We start from the raw sequence: 25110 nt of genomic DNA, 5'->3' as shown, positions 1-25110 counted from the left end.
AAATTCTACCAGGCAACGCACGAGTTATGAAACAATGGGTCTAAAACAACTGGTTACCCTGCCCTGGAAACGCATGATCTCGCTCTCAAACAGCTAGGTTGCCATAGCCTACGTTCCTTGGATTCATACACAGTTCACGGGCCTTTGCGTGTCGCACCTCAATATAAACTGTACTGAACTGAACATCTGAGCACTACATCACTATAACATTCTCCAGCGGGAAAAATGCTTTTTTTAAAAAGTAACCTAATTTCGATGAACTGTCGCGCTAGATTCGAACCCTCCTCAGCAAAAGTAAAACCATGCTAGATTGTCTCGCTCTCCACTACACTACTAACAACTACAAAACTCATTCGACATGATGTTGTTTTCACTCAGTAGGCCATGATTTCCCGTTCATCTGAATATTTTGAAACAACTGGTTACCTTAATTGATTTAGGCTTTAAAAACGTAACTGTATCATGCACTCTACCTTCTGTACCTCTGCGCTATTCATGTGCAAGGATTTGTCATACATTCTGCCAGGCAGCGCACGGATGATGAAACAATTGGGCCTAAAACAACTGGTTACCCTGGACTGAAAACGCATGATCTCGCTGTCAAACACTCAACAGCTGGAGCTGGAGAGCTTTTGGTGCAAATTAACTAGCACATAATGTTGGTATATGCGCAAGCAGCTTGTGGGGATCATCTGTAGCCTAATTGAGGCATTCATCCCAATTTAGAACAAGCTGCTTGTGATAACAGGGATATGAGGTTAACCTTTTAAAATTAAAAACCTGAAATGAAAAGCATTGTAGGGGTTGCAAATATTTATATTCCGTCGTAAACATAACGTTGTAGGATAGCATAGGCTATAATTTTGGAAACGAGACGCCATGGCCATAGAAATCTGCTTGTCCTAAACCAAAGGAACTGGCTATTGTAGCTGTTTTTCACAGTCTCGAATTCATGCGTTTCCAGGCCAGGGTAACCATGCAGTGGTTTCAGACCCATTGTTTCAGAATCCATATGCTGCCTGGTAGAATTTTTGACAAATCATTGCACACAGATGGCGCAGCGGTGTAGCAGAGCGATATGTTTTAAGCCTAAATTAAGGTAACCAGTTGTTTCGGAATATTCAGACAAACAGTGATGTATGACTTGATAGAAAATAGTTAAACGATCATTGACACAGTGTTGATGGTGTAGTGGGGAACGGTGTGGTCACGTGTGTAATTTGTTTTCCTGAAGAGAGTTCGAATCTAGATCATGGTCATGGTCATTATTAGGCGACTTCTAAAAAATAATTTTCTCGCTGGAGAATGTTATAGTGCTCAGCTGTGTACGGATTATATTAAGGTGCGAAACGCAAAGGCCAGTAAAATGTGTAGGCATATGCATCCAGGGAACGTAGGCTATTGCAACCTAGCTGTTTGAGAGCGAGATCATGCGTTTTCAGTCCAGGGTAACCAGTTGTTTTAGACCCATTGTTTCATAACTCGTGCGTTGCCTGGTAGAATTTATGACAAATCCTTGCACATGAATAGCGCAGAGGTGTAACAGAAGGTAGAGTGCATGATACAGTTACGTTTTTAAAGCCTAAATCAAGGTAACCAGTTGTTTCAAAATATTCAGATAAATGGTGAATCATGGCCTAGGCCTACTGAGTGAACACAGCGTTGTGTTCTAGAAGTTATGTAGATGTTGATAGTTTAGTGGAGAGCGAGACAGTCTAGCATGGTGATACTTTTGCTGATGAAGGTTCGAATCCAGCGCGACACAGAGAATCGAAATTAGGTTACTTTAAAAAAGCATTTTCCTCGCTGGAAAATGTTATAGTAATGTAGTTCTCAGGTATTCAGTTCAGTTCAGTGCAGTTTTTATTGAGGTGCGACATGCAAAGGCCAGTAAAATGTTTATGAATATGTAGCGAATCTGTCGACGTGGTAGCCGTCAGCTGCTGTTGATAGGTATACATGACATCTGGACAGGCTCGGAAACAGCTCGGAAACCAGTAGGTGGAAAAACCAGAAGGGGCACAACACCGGTCGCCTGCGCTGTGATTCGCGAGAGCATGTGCTTTTGGGTATGCTCTTGGCAAATGGATATTGTACCATACAGTGCTGCAGGAACTACGCACTACTGTTGGGCATATCCATATTCAAAAATGAAGCCTAAAATGAATCTCTTCGTTTTGAAGTTGCGTAGGCTTATCAAAACACGCACTCTCCTTGTCGCCGGAGCAATTCATTCATTTGCGTGATGTTTAAGGCCTATTATATCGTTGTGAGAGTCGGGGACGTAGCCTACGTCTATCCAAAAGCAGTTCTTTACAACATGGGCAATCGCTGAATTCTATCTTTCTCACAGTGAAATTCCTGTTTCTTTCTCATTTGTAGGTAAACATTTATCGTCCTCTCTCTCCACAGGCGTCCATCCAACGACTGAAGCTGTCTGATGAACCCGCAATTGGGGAAGATCCATCGGTTCTCCTTCACCCGCAGGATGGCGTTAAGCAGTGTGTAGTTATGGTGGATCATGAGGTACGCCAGGACTCACGCCCACTGCGCAGTGCACAAACACACTGGCTGGACAAAAGAGAAGATGCTTTGTTAAAACCGTTTTTAATCCTTTGTTTTAAGGATTAAGTTAATTCGTTTTGTGCAGCTTCATTTTCACTGTAAAATTTGATAAATAAATAATTATTTCAAATTAGTCTATTGTAGGCTAGCTTAATGCCACTTAAGATTTCTCTCTCATGGACACATGGATATAGGAGGTAAATTACCACTGGGCTTGCTTAGGGCCTGGTGAATGAACTGTGCAGCTGGGTAGAAGAAAGGTGAAAGGTTGAAGGTCGGCAGGTCATTGGCAGACAATCCATAATAGCTGACGGTGGTGCCATAGAAGTCATCAGCGCCCTTGCAGCACATTTTCCCATGAGCTGCATTCAGCACGTGTGTGATCCCCAGGACCCACAAACTGTACCGGTCATGGGACATGTACCTGGGAAGGACAGAGCAAACTGTACCGGTCATGAAGGGACATGTACCTGGGGAGGACAGAGCAAACTGTACCGGTCATGGTGGGACAGAGCAGGTTGTCTATGATGCCCTGATCCAGGACCTCTACAGAGGTATTCTGTTCATCATTTCTATTAGAGGCTCAATGTTGTCCAATGTCAAATGTTTAAAGAAGATTTAGCATCTGCTTTTCAGTAAACTTTCTTATTTACACAGGGAATCCCATTTTTACTTGTGTAGGCCTGTAGGATTTCAGTTTTTTCAGTTCAGTTTATTGGGGTAATACCTTTTTTCATTAACACAATTCAGTTGTAGGCCAGGCCTACAGTTGCCTAGCCTGGCCCCACCTGCCTGGTATAATAACTGCTCATGTTTTATCTTACTAAGACACTGGTTCCTCTCGTAAGTTTACATTTTCCTCAGCCACCAGGATAGTGGGTCAATCAGCAACAAGAGGGGATGACATTAGTTTCAGTTGCAGTCGGAAGAATGCGTAAATTTATACAGCAAAGGTAAATGCATTGTTCCTGACTGCCAATGCAGTTTATTATCAGTTTGTAAAGGTTAAGCAAAGTAGGAAGTAAGGTTAGGAATCCCTGATCAATGTCAATTTCAAAGTTCATGTAGTACCAGGGTTGGAAATATTTGGTGAAACTACAGTTGCACTTAAGGACCTTTAAATAAATACTAGAAATCACAAGACCCAGTATATATATATATATGGCTTTTTATGGTTTTATGTTGACACTGTACTCACATGTCCCCTAAAAACAGGTTAGGCCACACTTCATCCACATGATTACAGGAAAAGTTGTCCACCATGCAGAACTTCCTCGAGGGTCTCCATACTGGGAGTTTCACTCAGGCGCTCAGCCTTATCTGGAGGGGAATCACTGCTGGAGAGAGCCTTCTCTCTGTCCATTTCTCCAGATCTGTTGGTGTGTTCAGTGGTCACAAGTGCAGACATGGCGCCCTTACATGTGAGAATGAAGTGAACAGCTGCTGTACTGAAAACGAACGTGTTTTTGCAGTTTTGAGTTTAACCACTAGATGGCACTGTGATATTACTGAATAACATGTGGTGACACTTTCACGCTGCAGAATGTCAGACACCTTCAATACATACTTTGGGTTAATTACAACTGTTCTCATTTAACACTCAATTAAAAGAGTAGAAACAATATATTTATCCCATAATATTATTAACTGTAGACAGCCTACAATAATGATGGAATTCACTGAAAGCCACAGTAACACTTGGGAACACATTAATCATTTAAATATATAGAATTAGATTTGTTTCATATTTTCAGATACCAAGTTCATGTTCAACAGTGTTATTGAGCCTCTTGCACATCTATGTAAATCAAGTGTTTTATTGACAAAGGTAACAGTGTATCACATAAGTATTACAGGATAATTCTATCTGCAGTTTTATTAGACATTTCACTGTTTTTAGAGTGCTGTGAAGCTTGGTTTATTCACAGGACTTCAGATAGGAATGACACAAATCCTCCCCATATACTCTCCCCAGCCTTTAGACCTGTCCATCATTCTTCCACTGGTTTCTGTTACTGTCATTTTACCTCCTGAAAGGAACATGCCAACTTTTAGGGGAAATAAGCTTGTTCACCATCTCCCCCAGAGTTAGATAAGAGGATGATAGGCTTGCCCTTGTATTATCTGTGTGTGCAATAACCCAGTCCGAGACTGCTAGCTATTCTAGAGCTCTTCTTTGTAAATATGATCAGATGTAGATAAACACTGTCCCTGAGATGTGTTTCACTCTTCCATCTTCTTTTCCATGGACATTTGGTTATGTTCATTATTTGAAAACTTGTTTTTTTTTCTAGCTGTGACTCCTGTCTGGCTGTGCTCATCCCCTCCTGAGACCCCCCTCCTCTCTCTCTCTCTCTCTCTCTCTCTCTCTCTCTCTCTCTCTCTCTCTCTCTCTCTCTCTCTCTCACACACACACAAACACACATCCTCCCTCTGGGAAGACACAGCTGTGTATTTAGCACCTGAGTGAATTTAGGAATTGAGACAAATGTTGTCCAAACAAGTTAGAATTTTGGCAAATGTAAATGATTTCCTTTTAGATTCTTACAGTAGCCTAAATTGACACAGGGCTGTTGACATCTAAATCTCCAAGTGTAATTTACATTGTGTTCATTGTAGTCTACATTGTGTGACCTCCCTTTGTCTCTGTAGTGAGTCTAGATCTAGCCTACACTGCAATTATGACCACTGACCACTGGGTGCCCCTGTGAAATGTAGACAGATATTTCCATGTCACGCATTATAGCTTCATTAGATATTGTCAACTATTTTAGCATTTTGGTCATTCAAAATAACAGGAAATGTAGCCTACCCTTTAGAATTTCATACATTTGATTTCCTTTTAAAATGACACATGTCTGGAAGCTTATTTGGAATTATAAATTGACTATTCATTGTCAGTGATCTGATATCATATAATTGGGATGATGTGTTCCTTGCAAGACGCCACGTGGGATAAATTGATCCAAAAGCAATGAGCATTTGCTTTGTCTGGTCGCCTCAACGCAACGCAATAGGCTGCCGCGGTTTCTTCAACCATCCTCAATGCGCTTGCGCCATCCGGGAACGCGCGTTCACATTAAGCTGTACAGGCGAAGTTCCCGTCTTGACTCCTGTGAGAAGAAGAAGCACCGTGGAAAAGAGGCTGGATGGTGACTTCGCGAGGAAAACGTGGATGGTCAAATAAAAAACGCCAGTCGAGGAAGTAAATGGGAGTTTATGCCCTTTTATCATTTTTTCATGCACTTCTCCAAGCCTCAAGAAGGAGCTTGAATCGTAAGGCCGACGTCTCAACAATCTTAACCGATTGAAAGGAGCTTTCTGTGGAGTTTGACGAGATCAGCATCCGCTACCATCATATACCAACTACGGATATACTTAGTGGCACGACCATGGATTAAGACATCTGCCTATATCTACATTTCATTGTTGACCGAGGCATATGGATTCGGATGTACTCATTGAAATCGATTTTGGGCTCTCCAAGGTGCAGGCGTTCCATGAGAAGCCATACGAATAAGGCGTTTAATGTGTCGAACGATAGAATAAGCTAGATACATTGTATTTTGTGGTAAGACACATTGTGTGTTTTTGGCTTTGAGACCTTTAGATGAGTGGATGTTACAATTTTGCACCAACGCCTTAAACATTGGTTACTGTCGTGTCATTCAGTAGCTGCGGACAGCAATACTGAAGACCAAATAACTGGCTCTTATTCATTTGACTGGTTCTTTAAGGATACGCTGCTAATTATCAGACGTTAAACACTTGCCTTGGTTCTGGACTTTGTGAAACGTAATTGTTACGTTTTCTCTACACAGGCAAAATGTCCTTTTTTAATTTTCGGAAAATCTTTAAACTGGGAACTGAAAAGAAAAAGAAACAATACGAACACGTTCACAGAGACTTGAATCCGGAGGAGGAGTGGGAGATTGTAGGAGAACTGGGCGATGGAGCCTTTGGCAAAGTGTACAAGGTAAACACAAAGTCTTGATAAGTGTTCACAAAGGAACATTATGACGGACGAGAAAACACACACACACACACACTACAGACTCTCTAATGTTCTCGTATTCACCTTCTCTTTGGCCACACAACATTTCCTCAAGTGTTTAGGCTGTACTTCCCTCAAGCTTCATGTTGAAAATGGAAGGGTGTTGTGTCATCATTCAGCAGCGCCACGGAGTAGGTTGCTAAATGCAACATCAAAGTTTTATGGGGATTGAATGGCGCTGCTAACTGGCTAACATTACACTCTTTCCCGCTGTGCTGGTGCACATAGGGCTACATGCACACACAGCCCAGATCTCAGATCTCAGGGTGGGCGATGGGTAACATGAGGTGAAGTAGGCTGGTGCCTGCGGAAAAAACTCCCCAAGTTGTGAGCTTTTGATATGCTCTATATGCTTGGGAAGAAAATGTCAAGGGTGTCAGGGTGAAGTTGTTGGCTGATGAGTGTAGACTTTTACTTTTGAAAATGACATCAAGAATTGATATTTCGTAGGCCACTGTTTAACAGCTGTTCATATCTTGCTTTATGAATATCAGGTTTAATACTGCTGTTTTCAAAGAATTCATGGAGTTTAGGATTCTCTTGAAAGACTACAAATTGTCAGATTTTCAATATAGCTCAAGAAATTAAATTTGTGATGAATTTTGAACACACACCCACACACACATTGTCACCCTGTGTGTGTGTGTGTGTGTGTGTGTGTGTGTCTGTGCATGCCTTTGCTGCACTTGCACAATCAGGGGCATCACACATTTCTGCTCGTGCTTGTTTAGATTGTTTGTGTGTATCTGTACGCCTTTTGCTGCAATTGCACAATTGGGTGTCCACATTGATGTACTGACTTGTGGATCACACACCAAGTGTTGGAACTCTGTGTGTGTGTAGAAGTTTAAAAGGGCGAGATCCCTGATGTTTAATCAAGAAGAAACTAATTTCCACTGTATGTCTATAATGAAAGAAGAACTGCTATCAATGTGCTGTGTCCATTAGCTATTTGTATGTAAGCATCGTCTCTGCTGAAGTTGACAGGTGGTTGGCATTTTGAAACCCACTTATGGATAATACATCACAGCACTTAATGCTTCCAGAGCTTCATTCACTAATTTTGGTAAAGAGTAGGCCATCACATCAAATTTTACATCAGACCTACCTTATTAAAGAAGGTGATTCCTCATAGCAACAATAAACTCACACATGTCTGCTTGTGTGTCTGTCTATCTAAAGAAATCCTCTGCCTTTTCCCCAGTCTTAATACAAAGGAAAAGGACAAGTTGTTGTGTTTGGTGTTGAGACTCTAGGAGAACAGGGCAATATGAGAGTCCTTCATTAGGGCCCCTTTGGAGTCGAAGTGTTAGTGTGCGTAAGACACTAACACTTTGATGTGCATTTCACTTTGGTGAACGGCACTGAATGGAACAGGCTGAGAAGTGTGTGTGAGGGACACAAAGAGAGAGGAGAAATTGTGTGTGAGAGAAAGTTAGGCACATGCCATGCTACTGTCATCATTAGTGGTATGTACGGTGCCTCTGACATGGAAATGTGTGTGTGTGTGTGTGTGTGTGTGTGTGTGTGTGTTTAGGGAAGAGAGTGTATCTGTGGACCCTGCCAGTGCTTACTGAGCTTACTTGCTTTCTCATTCGGACTCTTTCAGAAGAATAGTATGAGGCAATGTGTTTTGTGCGTGTGTGTGTGTGTGTGTGTGTGTGTTTGCGGAGAGGGTGTGTCCTCCCTGTAGTCACAGTGGCAAAGGGAACTAAACGTTTCCTGCCAGGCATAGCTCGAAAGACGTAAAAGTGAGGGTGGACCTCCCCTGTTCCACCTTTCCTTTATCACCAGGCCCCTGGCATTGTTTAAGCTTCACGTTCTCTGGGGCTAGAGTTGGTGTGGTCTCATATTTCCACGATCACGAAGCTTGAGTGACCCAGGAATGCAAATGCTAAGCTAACAGTGCTACACATGTCATAAAGTGCCTTCAGGTTCTGATCCAGGGACTTTGATACTGTCAAAAGGGCTGTTAGTGTTAACACGTATGTGATGGTGTGTGATGATGTGACAGTGTGTGACAGAGCTGTCTTATGACAACCTGGTAAACGGCCCTAAAGACATTCATTCAAAGCTATTATGAGAGATTTGAACATGAGATTTCAGGAACCGCCCTTATATCAAAAAAGCTGCTTCCTGCAATAGATTGAGAATGTGTGTGGGTTGGTTTTCAGCAGGGATAAAGTTGAAGTTGAAGACTATATCCACTTCCTAACTTGCAAAGAAAGAGAGGTTGAAATAGATGTGTGTGTGGGGGGGGGGGGTTTCAGCAGAGGTTGAAATAGATGTGTGTGTACTGTGTTTGTGTAGAGAGAGCGATAAGTGATGGGAGGGAAAAAGCTGATGGAGAAAGAGGGCAAGCTAGAGAGAGTGAAAGGAAGGAGGGTTGTGTGATCTTGTGTAAATAAAACAAGACATGACATAAACGTACACTCCCACTGTCACACACACACACACACACACACACACACACACACGTTCGACTCCCTGGTGTCTCTGTTTGTGGTATCCATAAACACAGCGGCGGGACGGGAGCCCGAGTCCAGGGCTGGAACATCCACGCCTCCACTGGCTGGCCCACTGGTGTGTCACTCCCTCCGTCAGAAACTCTCCGCCCGGCAGGCCGCTTCAGACTGCTTCCACTTTTAGCACCAATCAGCGAGCCATATTAAGGGAACACCCCGGAGACGGAGAGCGGAACAGGGCCGCGGCTGGCTGGGTGGTGGGGGGGTGCCTACATAGAGGGCTGAAGGGAATGGATGGAGACTGGATCTAGAGCAGGAGTTGATGGAGCCTGGATCTAGTCCAGAATGGGTTGCTATGTGTAAGTATATATACTATATACCCTATAAGTATATATACTCTTTGGATCCCGTAAAGGAAATTTGGTCTCTGCATTTAGCCCAATCCGTGAATTAGTGAAACACACTCTGCACACAGTGAACACACAGTGAGGTGAAGCACACACTAATCCCAACGCAGTGAGCTGCCTGCAACAACAGCGGCGCTCGGGGAGCAGTGAGGGATTAGGCGCCTTGCTCAAGGGCACTAGAGCCGTGCCTACTGGTCGGGGTTCGAACTGGCAACCCTCCGGTTACAAGTCTGAAGCGCTAACGTGTGTGTGTGTGTGTGTGTGTGTGTGTGTGTGTGTGTGTGTGTGTGTGTGTGTGTGTGTGTGTGTGTGTGTGTGTGTGTGTGTGTGTGTGTGTGTGTGTGTGTGTGTGTGTGTGTGTGTGTGTGTGTGTGTGTGTGTGTGTGTGTGTGTGTGTGTGTGTGTGTGTGTGTGTGTGTGTGTGTGTGTGAACTGGTGTGACTGACTGCCTTCTCATTTCCTTCCTTTTTTTTCAAAAAATGGTGGCTATTTTTAGCGCATGACAGCACTGGCGGTTAGGGGAAAATGTGAGTGAGTTAGCAACTGGGAGGGAGGAGAGGTTGGCCTCTTACAACTGCCTTTCCGTCTTCCTCTCTTTATCCCCCTCTCTCTCTCATCCTCCTCTCCCTCTCCCTCCACTTCACACTCGTGATCACAGGATTCCAGCCTGGCTCCCTCCACCCAGTACCACTAACCACCATCAACCCTCAAGTGATTTGGGTGTCAAATTTCACAGGGGGGTCTGAAATTGAATCTGAAATGACAAGGCGTCTGATGATTTTGAGAGCAGGCTCTGGGTATGGGATAAGTGCTGTCGCAGGCCTTTTGCCTGGGTGTGTGGTGTTGGGAGGGTGTAAACTGTTATGGGCCGGTTTTAATTGCTCATCACTTGACTTGTACTTGGGCATTCAACAGTTGTCACAAACAAAACGTTACTTGTTTCTCTGTAGAAACACTTGTTTGTGTGTGTGTGTGTGTGTGTTACGGTTGGGTATCCTTCAAATCTTTTCTTCTTTCCTCTCTGTGTGTGTGTGTGTGCGTGTGCCAATGTGTGAGTTGAAGTAGGAGTGGCGGCCTGTGTGTTTTTGCCCATAAAAGTCTGTGTCAGTCTGTCGTCTTTTGTATTTGTGTTCTTTTATTTTTGTCCCACGTTTTTTGTTTGTTTGTGTGTGTGTGTTTGTGTGTGTGTGTGTGTGTGTGTGTGTTTGTGTGTGTGTGTTTGTGTGTTTGTGTGTTTGTGTGTGTGTGTGTGTGTGTGTGTGTGTGTGTGTGTGCACGTGTTTGTGTCTTTGGCAAAAGATTTCCTGCAGTTGACCTTTATAAATGAAACAGTGAGCACAGACTCCCTGAGGGATAGTCTTTAAGGGAGCGTGTACAACAGTGGCCTTTTTATGTGTGTGTTTCCATGCGTTAGTACTCCTCTCAGAGGGACACACACACTCCTACACAAAACACTCTACATGTACACACACAAGCTGTCATTTCAGAAAACACTCCATACTCCCATATGCAGCCCCACAAACGTGAGGACCTCTGCACACACACACACACACACACCCACACTTCAACTTGCAACCTGAACAGACTGCTTTTAACTTTTCTGTTGGGTTGTGCTCTATTCTTTCATTTCTCTATATATCTATCTCTCCCTCTCTATTTCCCTTTCTTTCCTACTCACTCCCCTGTTTCTCCTCCTTTTATACTCTTTCTTCTGTAGTTGTTCTTGCCAAGTCCCACCCCCCCCCCCCCCCCCCATATAATTTAAATGATTGTGTGTTGTAGAGAATGAGTAGGACTGTAACCCTAGTGATGCTATCACACAGTACTGTACTCACTATCTCTACCCCCCCCCCACCCCCCCTCTCTATAGGCCCAGAACAGGCAGACGAATGTGTTGGCCGCTGCTAAAGTGATCGACACCCAGACAGAGGAGGAGCTGGAGGACTACATGGTGGAGATCGACATCTTGGCATCATGTGACCATCCCAATATTGTCAAGCTCCTAGATGCCTACTACTACCTGAACAAGCTATGGGTGAGCGCATACACACACACACACACACACACACACACACACACAGGCAAACACTTATCCTGTCGGTCCATAGCCCCTATATGCACAGCACTGCTAGGGCATGCCATGGGTGAACACACTCACACTGTGGATCCTGTTCCATGTTCCATTGGGTTCTAGTGGGTTCCGCACCACTGGCTTTCTCGGGTGTCCTGCCCTAGCATTAAAGGGAGGTCAGGCTAAGGTCCGGCTCTGGTCTGACAGCCAGAGAGAGGACTCATGAATTAACCAGCTTCAGCCATGGCCTTTAGGACACACACACACACACACACACACACACACACACTCACACACACTTTCAGTAGATGCCCTCTGCCCTTGCCTCCCTCATAAGTGCTGAGTTAAACAAAAGCCAAAGGATCATCCTGCGGAATGTTCATGAAACGGCAAGTAAAAATCTTTCTCTGGCCAGTCTCCTTGACAACAGCTCACTGACTAAAGCTTGTGTTTGAGTTTGTGAATGATGTCATCAGAGTTGGGAGAAGGACTGAACCAGGCAGAGGGAGAGCGATAAATAAATCTCTTTCAGTTTTGAGCTTGGGCTGGTTGGGCTGTACAAGACTTTTGCTAGCTGTCTTATTTCATCTCCTCATGTTGAGATCATTTTTTCAATTGATATGAATGCAACTGACACTAAGATATTGATGTAGACTCCTCTCAGTGCTCTGATTGTGAATGAGTATATGGGCAGTCCATCCATATACTGATTCTGGTAGAGGGCTGTGTGTGCACGTGTGTGTGTGTGTGCACGTATGTGTGTGTGTATACACGTGCGCATGCCCAGTTAGTTATGTGTGTGTGTAGTGGTGTATATAAGTGCAGACGGGCCTGTATTGATTTGTATGACACCTGATACCAGCACTTAGATTACCCATCTGATCCCCATCAGACCTACAGCGGGGGCCTCGCTAACCAAACACTATTGTCCTCCCGATCACAAGATAATACAGAACACACACACACACTCACACACAATATGCAGACACATGGTCTGACAGGCACACACACACACACACACACACACACACACACACACATAGAGAGAGATTTTGTTTCACACATAGCAGCTATTTGTCCATTTTCCATTTGCTGTGTGTGTTGATGGTGGAAATGGAGTGGTTAGGGTTTAGCTCTACACAGCATAGCTGGGGGAGTATTTGGTGTTTTAATGGGCCTGGTGGCAGAGACTTGCGCACACATACACACACACACACACACACATACACACACACACACACACACATACACATATACAGAGAGGCCAATTTCATTGAATGAAGACCCACCATGCGCACATGCATGCAGACACATGCAGCAATGTAATGCCACCCCACCCCCCACCCCCCCAACCGCACACACACACACACACACACACACACACACACACACACACACACACACACACACACACACACACAGACACGGGTTTTCCCCTTGGCCCTGGTGTCTGGCGATGATTTGGCCCTGACTACTGGACACCCTGTTGGCCCCTCCCTGTACTCTGCCAATGGCCAGCTGCTTACAGAATGGAACACTCACTCTTCATTTCAATTTGTTCCTCATCCCTCTCTTTCTCTCTTTCTTTCTCTCTTTCTATCCCTAACCTCTACATTTCCATTTTCTTTACTCCTTTTATGCTCCTGACTTAATCTATCTTTTCTGTCTTCTTCAATCCTCTTTTTTTCTCTTCTCTCTCCCTCCCCCCATTCCTCTCTCTCTTTCTCTCTCCCTCTCTCCAGATCCTGATTGAGTTCTGTGGGGGAGGAGCGGTGGATGCTGTAATGCTGGGTGAGTTTTGCTGCGTGTCTGAAACAGAAATTGAGTCGGTGCTGAACGGCTCACTGAGAGGAACCCGAAAGCGACGCGGTGCATGGAACAGATGGAGCTGGACTGTGGAGCAACTCTCACACAGACCCACAGACTCAGCAGGAATCTGCCCAGGTTTCAGGGCTCTGAAACTCAATACTGAAACACACACACACACACACACACATACACACACACATACACACACACACACACACACACTATTGTACATACTCTCGCCCTCTCTTCAGTCTCTAGTACCATAATCACCTATCCATGTCTTCCATCTCATGTTTGCAAAGCTCCTGATCACACACACACACACACACACACACACACACACACACACACACACACCACAACATGCTCAGTTCCTCCTGGAACTTCTGAAAATCACTGTTCAGAGTTCTTGGGTCTTTTCAAGAAGCTGTCTGTGTTGGGCAACTCGGCGCTGTGTGTGTTGGCACAGTGTTCATGTGGGGGTGTGCATGAGTGTATGAGGGAGAAAGAGAGAAGGAAAGATACATTACATCAGCACTCACTTGTTTATATCTGCATGTGTGTCTAACTCAAACTAAATGTACAGATACTATGTGTGTGTGCACTGACTGTGTGAATGAGTAATGGAGACTGTAGGAGCAGGGATGGGCAGCTTCTCCTGGTTGACAGTGCTGACACAGACTGTTGCTGTGTGCTGCTCTTTCTCTTTCTTTCTTTCTCTCACTCTCTCTCCTCCTCACACTCACGCACAGACACGGGATTTTCCCCAATACTCTGGACAAAGCAATGGAATGGCAGCTTGCTGACCTGCTGATTTTCGCTGCGTCGTCTTCAGGAGACCCCTCCTAGGCCAGTACACCACACTGACAGGCTCAGCCCAACCTGAAGCACACCCCTACACACAGACACACCTGTGATGTGCCTACGTACATGCTCACAGTACAGCTCCACCTAGCCCAGTTTAACATTACCATTGTCTGTGCGTGTTTATTTTGACTTGACTGTGTTTATCTTACACTCTCAGTGTGTCATATTATGTTGGGTTGCCCACCTAGTTCTTCCAGTGTGTGTGGGGTGTTGGCTCACACCTGCGGGTGTCCCAGTGTTGTTCTCTCACACAGCCAGTCACACATGCATGCACACACAGCAGTTTATAACGTTGTCATTAAGACTGGCCATACAGGACCAGTGAAATTCCTTACGCCTATTGGAGCAGCTTCCTTCATTCCTGTGATCAATGAGCTGTCCTGATTAATTGAAACGGTAACACAAGCGTATGCCAGGCCAGAAACTGAGAGATGAGAAGATAAAGATTAGTCAGTGATTGGAGTCAAGCTTCTTGTTTACCATAGAAACGTCCTGGGCAGAAAAGGCTTTCTGTCCCTCAAATGACCTGTGTGGCCCATGCTCCATATTGACGTCTGTGTGAGTCCACTGTATTTTCACCTAGTAGCCAGCTTTGGCCTGCCACCAGCCAGATATTCGCTGGCAGCTACTTCATAGGCACTCCCACCATGACTTGGCGTACTTGATGGATGAAGTGTTGTCCGAGAAGTGACCAAGGATGCTCATTCTGGCCCGTGCACATGACCAATCATGTTCTCCAGGGCAATGGGCCAGCCAATCATGCGCAAGACTCTGTCTGGTACATTTTCAATTATTCGCCTGCTGTCAAAAATTCGCTCATTCAGCCAGTCATGTGCTTTGATGTATACAGACAGCCAATTATGTGCTTTTGACTAAACGGTCCGCCAACCATGTGATCTGTATTATTTGGTCATGTGGTTTACAGTTTTCAGTCAGCCAATCATATGGTCTTTTGAATTCATCCCAGTGACCAGATAGAGTTTGTTGATTTGAAGATGGCTCAGACAGACACTCACAGAGTTCCTGAGATTATTGCTGATAGTTGTTGAGTTCACTGGGTTCACTAGTCAGAGTTGAGACGGATCAGAATGTGACTAGAACTCTCCATGGGTCGTGATGGTTTTGCACTGTTACCAATGGCAACAGTTTTGGTAGAGGAGTGTTATCTAACAATGATGTGTCATTGCTGCGTGATGAGATTGTAAATGTTATGGCTAGCTGAAGATAGCCATGAACCCTTTCAGCTGACTGAACTTAAAATAGAAACCACTTGATTGTTGGTATGTCAAATAGAGGTGACTGCAGTCCTGTGTGTGTGTGTGTGTGTGTGTGCTTGCATGCTCGTGCACTAACGATTGTGCTTTTGGTCATGTTTGTCTTATTGTTTATGTATGTTTGTCATTTGTGTGTGTGTGTGTGTGTGTGTTTGTGTGTGTGTGTAGAGCTGGAGCGGCCATTGACGGAGCCCCAGATCCGTGTGGTGTGTAAGCAGACTCTAGAGGCACTCCAGTATCTCCATGACAACAAAGTCATCCATCGCGACCTGAAGGCTGGGAACATCCTCCTCACCATTGGCGGAGAGATCAAGCTGGGTAGCACACCTCCTCTCCTCTCCTCTCCTCTCTCATCCCCTCTTACGTCCCTCCACTCCTCCTCTCTCTCCCCTTGTCTCCTCCTCACTTCTCATCCTCTCGGTTTAAGACAGGAGATAAGCCTCCCCTTTGGCTTGGCACTTTCATTAATCAGAGCATCATTCCCCCACCAGCAATTAAATTAGGCTGTTGTAATTATTACTTTCTTCCTTTCTTTCTTTCTTCTCTCTCTCTCTCTCTCTCTCTCTCTCTCTCTCTCTCTCTCTCTCTCTCTCTCTCTCTCTCTCTCTTTCTTTCTTTCTTTCTTTCTTTCTTTCTTTCTTTCTTTCTTTCTTTCTTTCTTTCTTTCTCTCTTTCTTTCTCTCACTCACACTCTCTCTCACTCTCACTCTTTCTTTCTCTCTCTCACAGCTGACTTTGGTGTGTCTGCTAAGAACACAAAAACCCTTCAGCGGAGAGATTCCTTCATCGGGACACCATACTGGTGAGTCAGTCCATTATTGTTATTGTCGCTATGGTTACAGCCAGCGGCTGCAGGACTTCCTGCCTCTTATCTGTTGCCGGTGTCAGCTAATGTTGATCTGAAGATCACATCAGTTGAATGTATGGTCTGTTGATGGTCTATGTTTCTGTTAGAGCTGGATTAAGGCTGACATTGCATACTGTAACTTATATTACACACACACACACACACACACACATAGCGGTAGCCAGTGGGTACAGAGTATGTGATCCTCCCTCCCGAGTCCCAATGTCGTGAGCACCCATGGGTGTTGCCCTCTTTGCTAGCACGCCCGCCTCCCAGTCCAAGCTCCTGCACGATTGTTGGGGCAGGAGCAGGCTGAACTGCCCAGTGAGAAACCAATGCAGGACACACACACACACACACACACACACACACACACACACACACACACACACACACACACACACACACACACACACGCTCACCTGTAGTTTTCCTCCCTCCTGCTCTGCTTCAGGATGGCCCCTGAGGTGGTGATGTGTGAGACCTCTAAAGACCGGCCGTATGACTATAAGGCAGATATCTGGTCCCTGGGCGTCACCCTGATCGAGATGGCCGAGATCGAGCCCCCCAACCATGAGCTCAACCCCATGAGGGTGCTTCTGAAGATCGCTAAGTCCGAACCCCCCTCACTTATGAAACCGTCGAGATGGTAAGACACACATACACACAAACATACTCACACACACACACACACACACACATTATTGTCCACTTCTGTCCACATTAAACACAAATAATATATGAGTGTACAGTAGTTACTGTGGCCAGTGATGGCTATGTGAGGGTGAATAGGGACAGACGATAGAGGAAACCCAAGAGGGGTCACTGGTTGTTTGCTCTTTTGTTTGGTGTTGGAGGATAAAACAATAGGAAACAAAAGAGCAAAAAAACAAATGACAGACAGATGTTGGTTCCCCTTTACAGCGAGCCTGTGAATACTCACACACGTGCACAAGCATGTAGAGACACTCATTGCAGACGTGCGGTATAGCGCTCAGCCAAACTCACGCGTGTGCCTACACACATACCCATTTATCTGATGTGAATACTGAAAGGGGATCCTCCAAAGGCCTAGTTAATCAACCATAGAGTGATGGTTCAGTGGAAGTGCTCAGGTTGTGCAATACTGTGATGATTCACAATTCATCAGCCGACTGCCTCGCCTGCGACCATGGGGGATTGCATCACTGCAGTAATCATGGTCTGATGCAAAAGAGGGCCTGTAGTCATGGTAACGGCTGGTCTGTGTGTCTGTGTCCGGGCAGGTCAGCAGAGTTTAAAGACTTCCTGCGCAAGTGCCTGGACAAGAACATGGACAACCGGTGGACTACAGCTCAGCTGCTGCAGGTAAGGGTCTGCCTACATATGCCCTCTACATATACAACTACTGCTACTACAACACTTAAAGGCCAATACTACCACAATAATACTACTAATACAAGACACACCGGCATCAATACACCCCAAAAACAATAATGAATACAACATCTCCATTATAATCGCTCTGTCCCTCTTGCTCTCCCTCACTCTCTTTCTCTGAGACATGCTTTTGGTCTCTCTCTCTCTCTCTCTCACTCTCACTCTCTCTCACACTCACACTCACACTCACACTCACACTCACACTCACACTCACACTCACACTCACACTCACACTCACACTCACACTCACACTCACACTCACACTCACACTCACACTCACACTCACACTCACACTCACACTCACACTCACACTCACACTCACACTCACACTCACACTGATTTCTTCTCTATCCCTCTGTCTCTGCCTCTGTCCAGCATCCATTTGTTGTGAGTGTGGTGGATAATAAGCCCATGAGAGAGCTGATTGCAGAGGCCAAAGCTGAGGTCACTGAGGAGATTGAAGAGGGCAAAGAGGAGGAAGAGGAGGATGACACGGACCCACTGCTGGTACGTGCCTCTCTCCCACACACTCTCACACACACACACCCCCACACACACACACACACACTTTACATACTTTATTTCATTCTACTTAACAAGTCACATTTGATTAGAAATCAAATTTTCTGAATAATAATAGTTCAGCAATCTGTCATTACAAGAAACAGAACAAGACACGTACAAGAAACACTGTCTTTTTCAAATAAACATGCTTCATATAACTGCTGATATGGAACAGTACTTTGTGAGCTGTTTGGCCTGTTTTATGTACCCCCAAATGCAAAGTCTACGGACTGCCAACCTATGTACATGGCCTAGGCTACCACACACTAACACCATGAGCACAATGAGATTTGTATTGTAGGTTCTCAATGGCAGAGATCGAAGGGTGGTATTTTAGAGCTTTTAGAAATACAACACACATGATATGAGAGGTTCACAGGATTGTTTATTTGTTAAAATGGATAATTTGTTTGAAGAGCTAGAGAATATTATTGTTGAACTTCAGCTAAGCTGTGCTGTCCAGTTTCCCTAACAGACTGGATATTATTTGATGAGAAGCCAGGGCAGTGTGTGTTATATTAGTGTCATGAGGCCATCACATGAGCACACACACACACACACACAGACACTGTGTGGAGCTGGGGTAAACACACTCTGTTTTGTTTGGGAGGAGAGAGGGCCTCAGCATGTGTGTGTGTGTGTGTGTGTGTGTGGATGGCCTGGGGGTAGCTTGGAGACCTCAGGGGGCTCTGTGTCCTGTGGTAGTGAAGCTCCATGACGCTCCATTCTAAGAAGCCATAGAGCAAGGGGTCAATTTACAGGGTTATTAGTCTTATGAGGGGATACTTCAGACAGAACAATAATCCACAATGTTTTCATTGTAGAAAACCTTGTGGAATATTGTTCTCTCCATATTTGGTTACGGTTGGATACTTCAGAGAGAACAGCATTCCTCAAACCGAGTGACAACTCATTAGCCATGATGCTTGGGTTTGAGTGAGTTAAATATCGAGTATAGTTTGAACTTGTCAAATGTCTTCACTTTGCTATGTGTATGTCCCTGAATGTGATTGTTTTGTGTGTGTGTGTGTGTGTGTGTGTGTGTGTGTGTGTGTGTGTGTGTGTGTGTGTCTAGGTGGTGCCTAGCCACAAGCGTGCCTTGTCGGATGCCAGCGCCGGCAGCTCAGAGGACGAGAGGGGCATCCCTAGCCCTGCCCCCTTGGATGCCGTCTCTGAGATGGCAGAGCCCGAGCCACAACCCTCTAAGGTCAAAGGTCATGAGGAGAAGGAGGTGGTGGTCATGGAGACACCTGCTGGAACTGAGGAGGAAGTGCAGGCCAGGGCAGAAGATGAGGACAAAGACCAACCAGAAGCAGTCCCAGAAGTACAGGACACTGTACCGGTCATCAGTGAGACTGAGGAGAAAGACAAGAAGATTGAGATCAATGAGAGAAAGAGTGAAGAAAAGGAGGAGGAAGAGGAGAAGATAGAGAAGAAGGTGGAAGAAGAAAAGGAGGCTGTGAGTGAAGAGGTGAAGGCTGAGGTGAAAGAGGTAGAGGAAGAAGAGGTGGTGAAGGAAGATAATGAAGTGAATGGGGAGGAAGAACAGAAAGAATTAGAGATGGAGAACAAAGAGGAGAAGGAAGAAACAGTGATTGAGAAACTTCCTCCGCTTTCCGATGCCTCAGAACGGGCAGACGCCGAGACAGGAGAAGAGATCAACCATAAGCCTGAGGAACCGGTAGACAAGCCAGCAGAACCACAGGAACCTGAAGAACAGAAGCCTGAAGTGGAAACTGCAGCTGAGCCAGCGGAACAGTCCGACAGCATCTCTGCAGAGCCCAAAGAACTGCCCACAGAACCAAGTACTGGAGGGTCCGAGAAACTGGACAGCACAACAGAAACCAAGAAAGACAAAGAAGAGGAAGAGAAGGATGCTAAAGAGGAACCAGCGGAAGGAGGTGAACTCTCCTCAGATGGAGCTGCAGCAGCAGTGGAGTCCACAGAGAACCCCTCAGAGGCAATCTCTCAGGAGGAGGTTCAGGGAGCAGAGGAGGTTAAGGGAGCAGAGGAAGAAGTGGTGGAGGGAGTGAAGGGAGAGGAGGAAGAGAAGGAAGAGAAAGAGGTAGAGAATGACGAGTCTCCAGACCTAGGAAAGGTTGCAGACGAGGAAAAGAAGGAGTCACTGACAGAGCCGCCAGTAACGTCAGTAACAGATGTTCCCCCGGTGATTGTTGTCGAGGGCGATGAGGGCATTCAGACCACGGTGACAAAAGTTGAGGAGGAGAAGGAAAAAGAGAAGGATTCTGATTCAGGGAACAGCTCGGCTGCTGACACCAACAGCATTGACATCAACCTGTCCATATCCAACTTCCTGTCCAAAAACAAGGACGGCTCCGTCTCCATACAGGTGTGTGTGTCTTCAGGTGTCTGACTTGACTGCATCTCAACTAGGTCGTTATTTTTATGTTTATGTGTGAGTTTATTGCTCTGTGTGTATGTTTTCATATGAGTGTGAATATCTCATTAGCATGTGAAGCGATGTATAACTCTCTGACCTCTGACTGACCTATGACCCTTGACCCTCACCTCACCCTCAGGACACCAGACGTCAGAAAAAGACCCTGAAGAAGACGCGCAAGTTCATGGTGGACGGTGTAGAGGTCAGCGTGACCACTTCCAAGATCGTCACCGACAACGACACCAAGAGTGAAGAGCTGCGCTTCCTCAGGTGTTTTGTCTTTACCCTTCACCTCTCAACAATATGGACTCCTGCCACTGATTTTTTCCAATGTAGAGATGGGATCTTTAGTGGCTGCTATTATGTTGACACAATGTTGAGTATATGTGTTGGAAGCTGGCTTCAGTGATGGTAAATTGGATGTAAGATCACATCATATACATGTACACCTATGTAAGTGTGTGTGTGTGTGTGTGTGTGTGTGTGTGTGTTTCAGGCGACAGGAGTTGCGTGAGTTGAGACTTCTTCAGAAGGAGGAGCAGAGAGCCATGCAGCAGCTCAACAACAAACTCCAGATGCAGAGGGAGCAACTCTTCAGGCGCTTTGAACAGGAGACCACTGTACGGAAACACACACACACACATACACACACTCACTCACTCACATACACACACACACACAAGCAGCAGTAACACTTCACTGACCCCCCCCCCCCCCCCATGTGTGTGTAGGGTAAAAAGCGTCAATATGAGCAGGAGCTGGAGACCTTGGAGAAGCAGCAGAAGCAGTCCATCGAGCGCCTGGAGCAGGAGCACACCAGCCGCCTGAGGGACGAGGCCAAGCGCATCAAATCAGAGCAGGACAAGGAGCTCGCCAAGTTCCAGAACATGCTTAAGAACCGCAAGAAAGAGGTACACACACTCTCGCTCTCTCTCTCTCCCACACACACACACACACACACACACACACACACACACACACACACACACACACTTCTAGAGCTCCCAGGGTACGCACCAACTCGTCGACCTCACACTGGTATTCATTCTGCTCGCTTGACTCTTGGTGAGTGAGTGTGCTTATAGGGCCTGCAGCTTTATTCATCTTCTCTGACTGTGTGTGTGTGTGTGTGTGTGTGTGTGTGTGTGTGTGTGTGTGTGTGTGTGTGTGTGTGTGTGTGTGTGTGTGTGTGTGTGTGTGTGTGTGTGTGTGTGTGTGTGTGTGTGTGTGTGTGTGTGTGTGTGTGTGTGTGTGTGTGTGTGTGTGTGTGTGTGTGTGTGTGTGTGTGTGTGTGTGTGTGTGTGTGTGCGTATGAGAGAGAGAAAGAGTCCATGTGTTCTGTAAATAGCAGGAGCTTGCTGCCTTTTCTTCTGCTCTCTTTTTAGTCTCCCCTGGGTTTCTGACCTTTGCCATGGCAACCACTTGCATCCTCTCGTCATGCTAGACTGCTGTAAAATTGAATGTGATCTCTATTGTTTAGACAATATCTAATGGTTGCATACCTGCAACTTTTTATTAAATGAGATGGTCTATGTGTGATATTACCCTATGCTATTAATTTCTGTCCACACAGAGTGGGACTATTCCCATCCACCTATTTCTCTCCAATATCACCTGTTTTACCTTTAAACTTGGACAAACTTTCATTTCATTGTCCTCGTTAAGATGCATCTCCTCACAGCAACAAATGGGATGACCACTTTGGCCCCTCCAAAGCGGGTCTATGTTGTGTCTTAGTGCAGTGCTTCTCTGCAGCTTGTCTTGCTTTGCAGTGGCCTCTGGTTAGTGTGGTCATTTGCTCAGCTCATGCAATGCATTATGGGGGGGTTTCTGTGATGCTGATCCTCTGTCCTTGTTTGTTGTCATTGGAGCTGTATCTGTTTGCTTGCAACTGGACATAGCTCTCTTTCATTTCTTCACTTCTACACACACACGTGTGCAAACTACATTTAGCTCAAATATAATCATATGTTAAAATGCACACAGAACTGCAGTTATCCTTAAAAAAGTACACTTTCACATGCACTTGTGTTGAGGCTGTCCTCCTCTTAGCCGAATGTGTGTGTGTGTGTGTGTAGCACATTAATAGCTGATGAATACACTCCCATCTCTTGTCATTCAGTAAACACAGTTAAGCACTCCCATCCTGTCCCATTCACATCACATACACATACAGTACTCATTTTTATAATTATTATCATTGCGTGCTTAATGACATACATTTTCAGTTATGAGATATAATGTTTATTAAAATGTGGTAATTTAATTTCACTGTTTATAATCATGTGATGAAGATGTTTGTGTGTTTTTAATTTTATGGTATTATGATTATGATTGTGCTGGTGGTGGTGGGTTGTATGAGTGGCATTGATTTTGGTGATTGGTTGCAAGAGAGAATCAGTGGTGTGTGTGTGGTGTGTGTGTGTGGAAGGCCTTAGTGAGGCCGTAGGATGGTGAGAACCTTTGCTTACGGTGGAATCAGGTGACTGTACCCAGGTGAAGGAGGGTAAAAACAATATAGATTTCTTGGTGATCTCTGAGACCACTCCCCTTGCCCATCCCTGCTCCAGAGATACATACCATCCCTACCACAGCCATGCGCACTGTGTGTCACTGTTTTCCTATATGTAGAATACACTGCATTCCTAGTACTGTACACAAGCCTGCTTTCAGAAGCTAGTCATCAGAAGCTTTGGCTAGCTCCATTGTCCTAGCCTTACATAGCAGGAGCTCTTCAGTCTCCCCTTGATGCAGTTTTGAGTGTGTGCTCAGAGATCACCCAGAGAGACTATGTAGGTAGTTTCACAATCAGGGTAAGCGCTTCTTATTATCCGCATAAATGTCTGTGGAACTCCAATTATGGATAACTGTACATTATTATTAATGTCTAGTCATAGCAGCACCTAGACAGTTGGAAAATTATGTGTAAAAACACCATGTTGGCACAAAACACATTTTTGCCATTTTCATCCTCAAATTGACATTTTATTTTAATACTACACATATTTACTATAGCTGAACTGGTTGAACTTATTTAGCAGAGTAAATACTTCACATATGCATCAAACCAGTCCAGTCCAGTCAAACCAACCAAACAAGTTACCAGCTAAATCTCCAGATACAATTTGTAATAACTGATATGGTTGTAAAACTTAGCCACTAAAGTTTTCCATCCAAGTTTTCTATAAATAATATTATAGAATCATATATTATTATAAATCATATTATGTTATAAAATGTACAATATATGATGCCTATGATATGACCTAACTTAACCACTCTTTCTTGGATGATGGTAATGTAGGAACAATAATGTTGAAATTAATTTATTTTGTCCACACAATCACACCTTTAACATTGGAAGTATACATATCTTAGCATTTTCAATGACCAGTTCCCATGAAACCATTTTTTGTTTTATCCTTCAACGGATGTAAATTAAACAAAAAAATAGATAATGTTATTTCCAGAAGGTTTAACTTGTAGGCCTTGTGAAACAAAACGCTTACCCCAATTGTGCAACTGACCATCAAGGGCTGATCTGGTGGATGATGGCCCAGGCACGGGATTCTGTCCCTCTAACTCCTTGGCTGATTGGACAGCTAGAGAAGTCATAGCGCTGGCGATGCTGTCGGTTAACTTTCCTTTGCTCTACGGTTGGCTCTCTCTGGGAGAAACTCCTCTCTAAAGTCATCGCATTAACATCCATGCGGACGCCATCTAATCTTTCTGCCTCTGGACTGGCTGGTCTTATTGGGGCTTGCGGTGGGGTGGGTGTGGGGGCAGCTTCTTTGGAATCGCGCATGAAAATCGACTGAAAACAGCTGTTCAGTTTGGCCCGTGTGTGTGTGTCCACGACGGAATTCATACAGGTGAAACAGGAAGTAGGCCAGTCCCCCAAACATATGAGAAAAGAGCTACTCAAGCGCTTAAAGGAAGACCTAGCAATCGCACAGCATGAAGAGGTAGGAGAACACACACACACACACACACACACGTACACACGTGCAAGGCCCATGCCCATATACACATTCATATGTATAGACACACACAGACACCCTCTCAGCCACTTCAGACCCACCCAGACATGCATACATATTAACACACAGATACACAGACGCACAAACACAGACATGCTCACAGTGCCCCAGATGGAATGTGACGCTTATCAGAACCTATCAGCCTATCAGAAAGGTGTTGTGGAACGACAGATGGGATTATCCAGTACCAGCCAGTATGTGCGTGCGTGCGTGCATATTCGTGTGTTTGAAAGATATGTGCCAATTCGAAAGACATAATTATTCAGGTGTGTGTGTGTCAGAGAGATGGATTCAGCACTGTAAAGTAAGGGTATGAGACATGATGTA

General features: G+C 45.0%; 1 protein-coding gene and 1 pseudogene across 4 annotated transcripts in view; one reads left to right on the top strand and one right to left on the bottom strand.

The window, feature by feature from the left end:
- Positions 1 to 2033: 2033 nt before the first annotated feature.
- Positions 2034 to 4062, bottom strand: LOC143124318 (dual specificity protein phosphatase 13A-like; annotated as a pseudogene).
- A 1601-nt stretch (positions 4063 to 5663) lies between these two features.
- Positions 5664 to 25110, top strand: part of LOC143124315 (STE20-like serine/threonine-protein kinase) — a 28569-nt gene continuing 9122 nt past the window's right edge. For 2 of the 4 annotated variants that reach the window (XM_076285750.1, XM_076285749.1), the window contains exons 1-12: positions 5664 to 6541; positions 11362 to 11526; positions 13305 to 13353; positions 15681 to 15830; positions 16242 to 16314; positions 16814 to 17008; positions 17625 to 17706; positions 18154 to 18285; positions 19418 to 20692; positions 20883 to 21013; positions 21240 to 21363; positions 21475 to 21654. In XM_076285750.1, coding sequence (XP_076141865.1) covers positions 6392 to 6541; positions 11362 to 11526; positions 13305 to 13353; positions 15681 to 15830; positions 16242 to 16314; positions 16814 to 17008; positions 17625 to 17706; positions 18154 to 18285; positions 19418 to 20692; positions 20883 to 21013; positions 21240 to 21363; positions 21475 to 21654 — 2706 coding nt within the window. In that variant the 5' untranslated portion in view covers positions 5664 to 6391. Of the gene's footprint in view, positions 6542 to 11361; positions 11527 to 13304; positions 13354 to 15680; positions 15831 to 16241; positions 16315 to 16813; positions 17009 to 17624; positions 17707 to 18153; positions 18286 to 19417; positions 20693 to 20882; positions 21014 to 21239; positions 21364 to 21474; positions 21655 to 24615 lie in introns of all 4 variants that reach the window. The other 2 variants (XM_076285748.1, XM_076285751.1) reach the window with 2 other exon arrangements.

The sequence above is a fragment of the Alosa pseudoharengus genome, unplaced genomic scaffold (assembly GCF_046254945.1).
Source record: "Alosa pseudoharengus isolate Yale_2024_CS ecotype anadromous, Long Island Sound unplaced genomic scaffold, YU_APseudo_1.1 YU_APseudo_1.1_scf_15, whole genome shotgun sequence".
NCBI classification, from domain to species: domain Eukaryota; kingdom Metazoa; phylum Chordata; class Actinopteri; order Clupeiformes; family Clupeidae; genus Alosa; species Alosa pseudoharengus.
The sequence above is the reverse complement of the archived record's forward strand: the minus strand, read 5'-3'. Positions and strand labels throughout refer to the sequence as shown.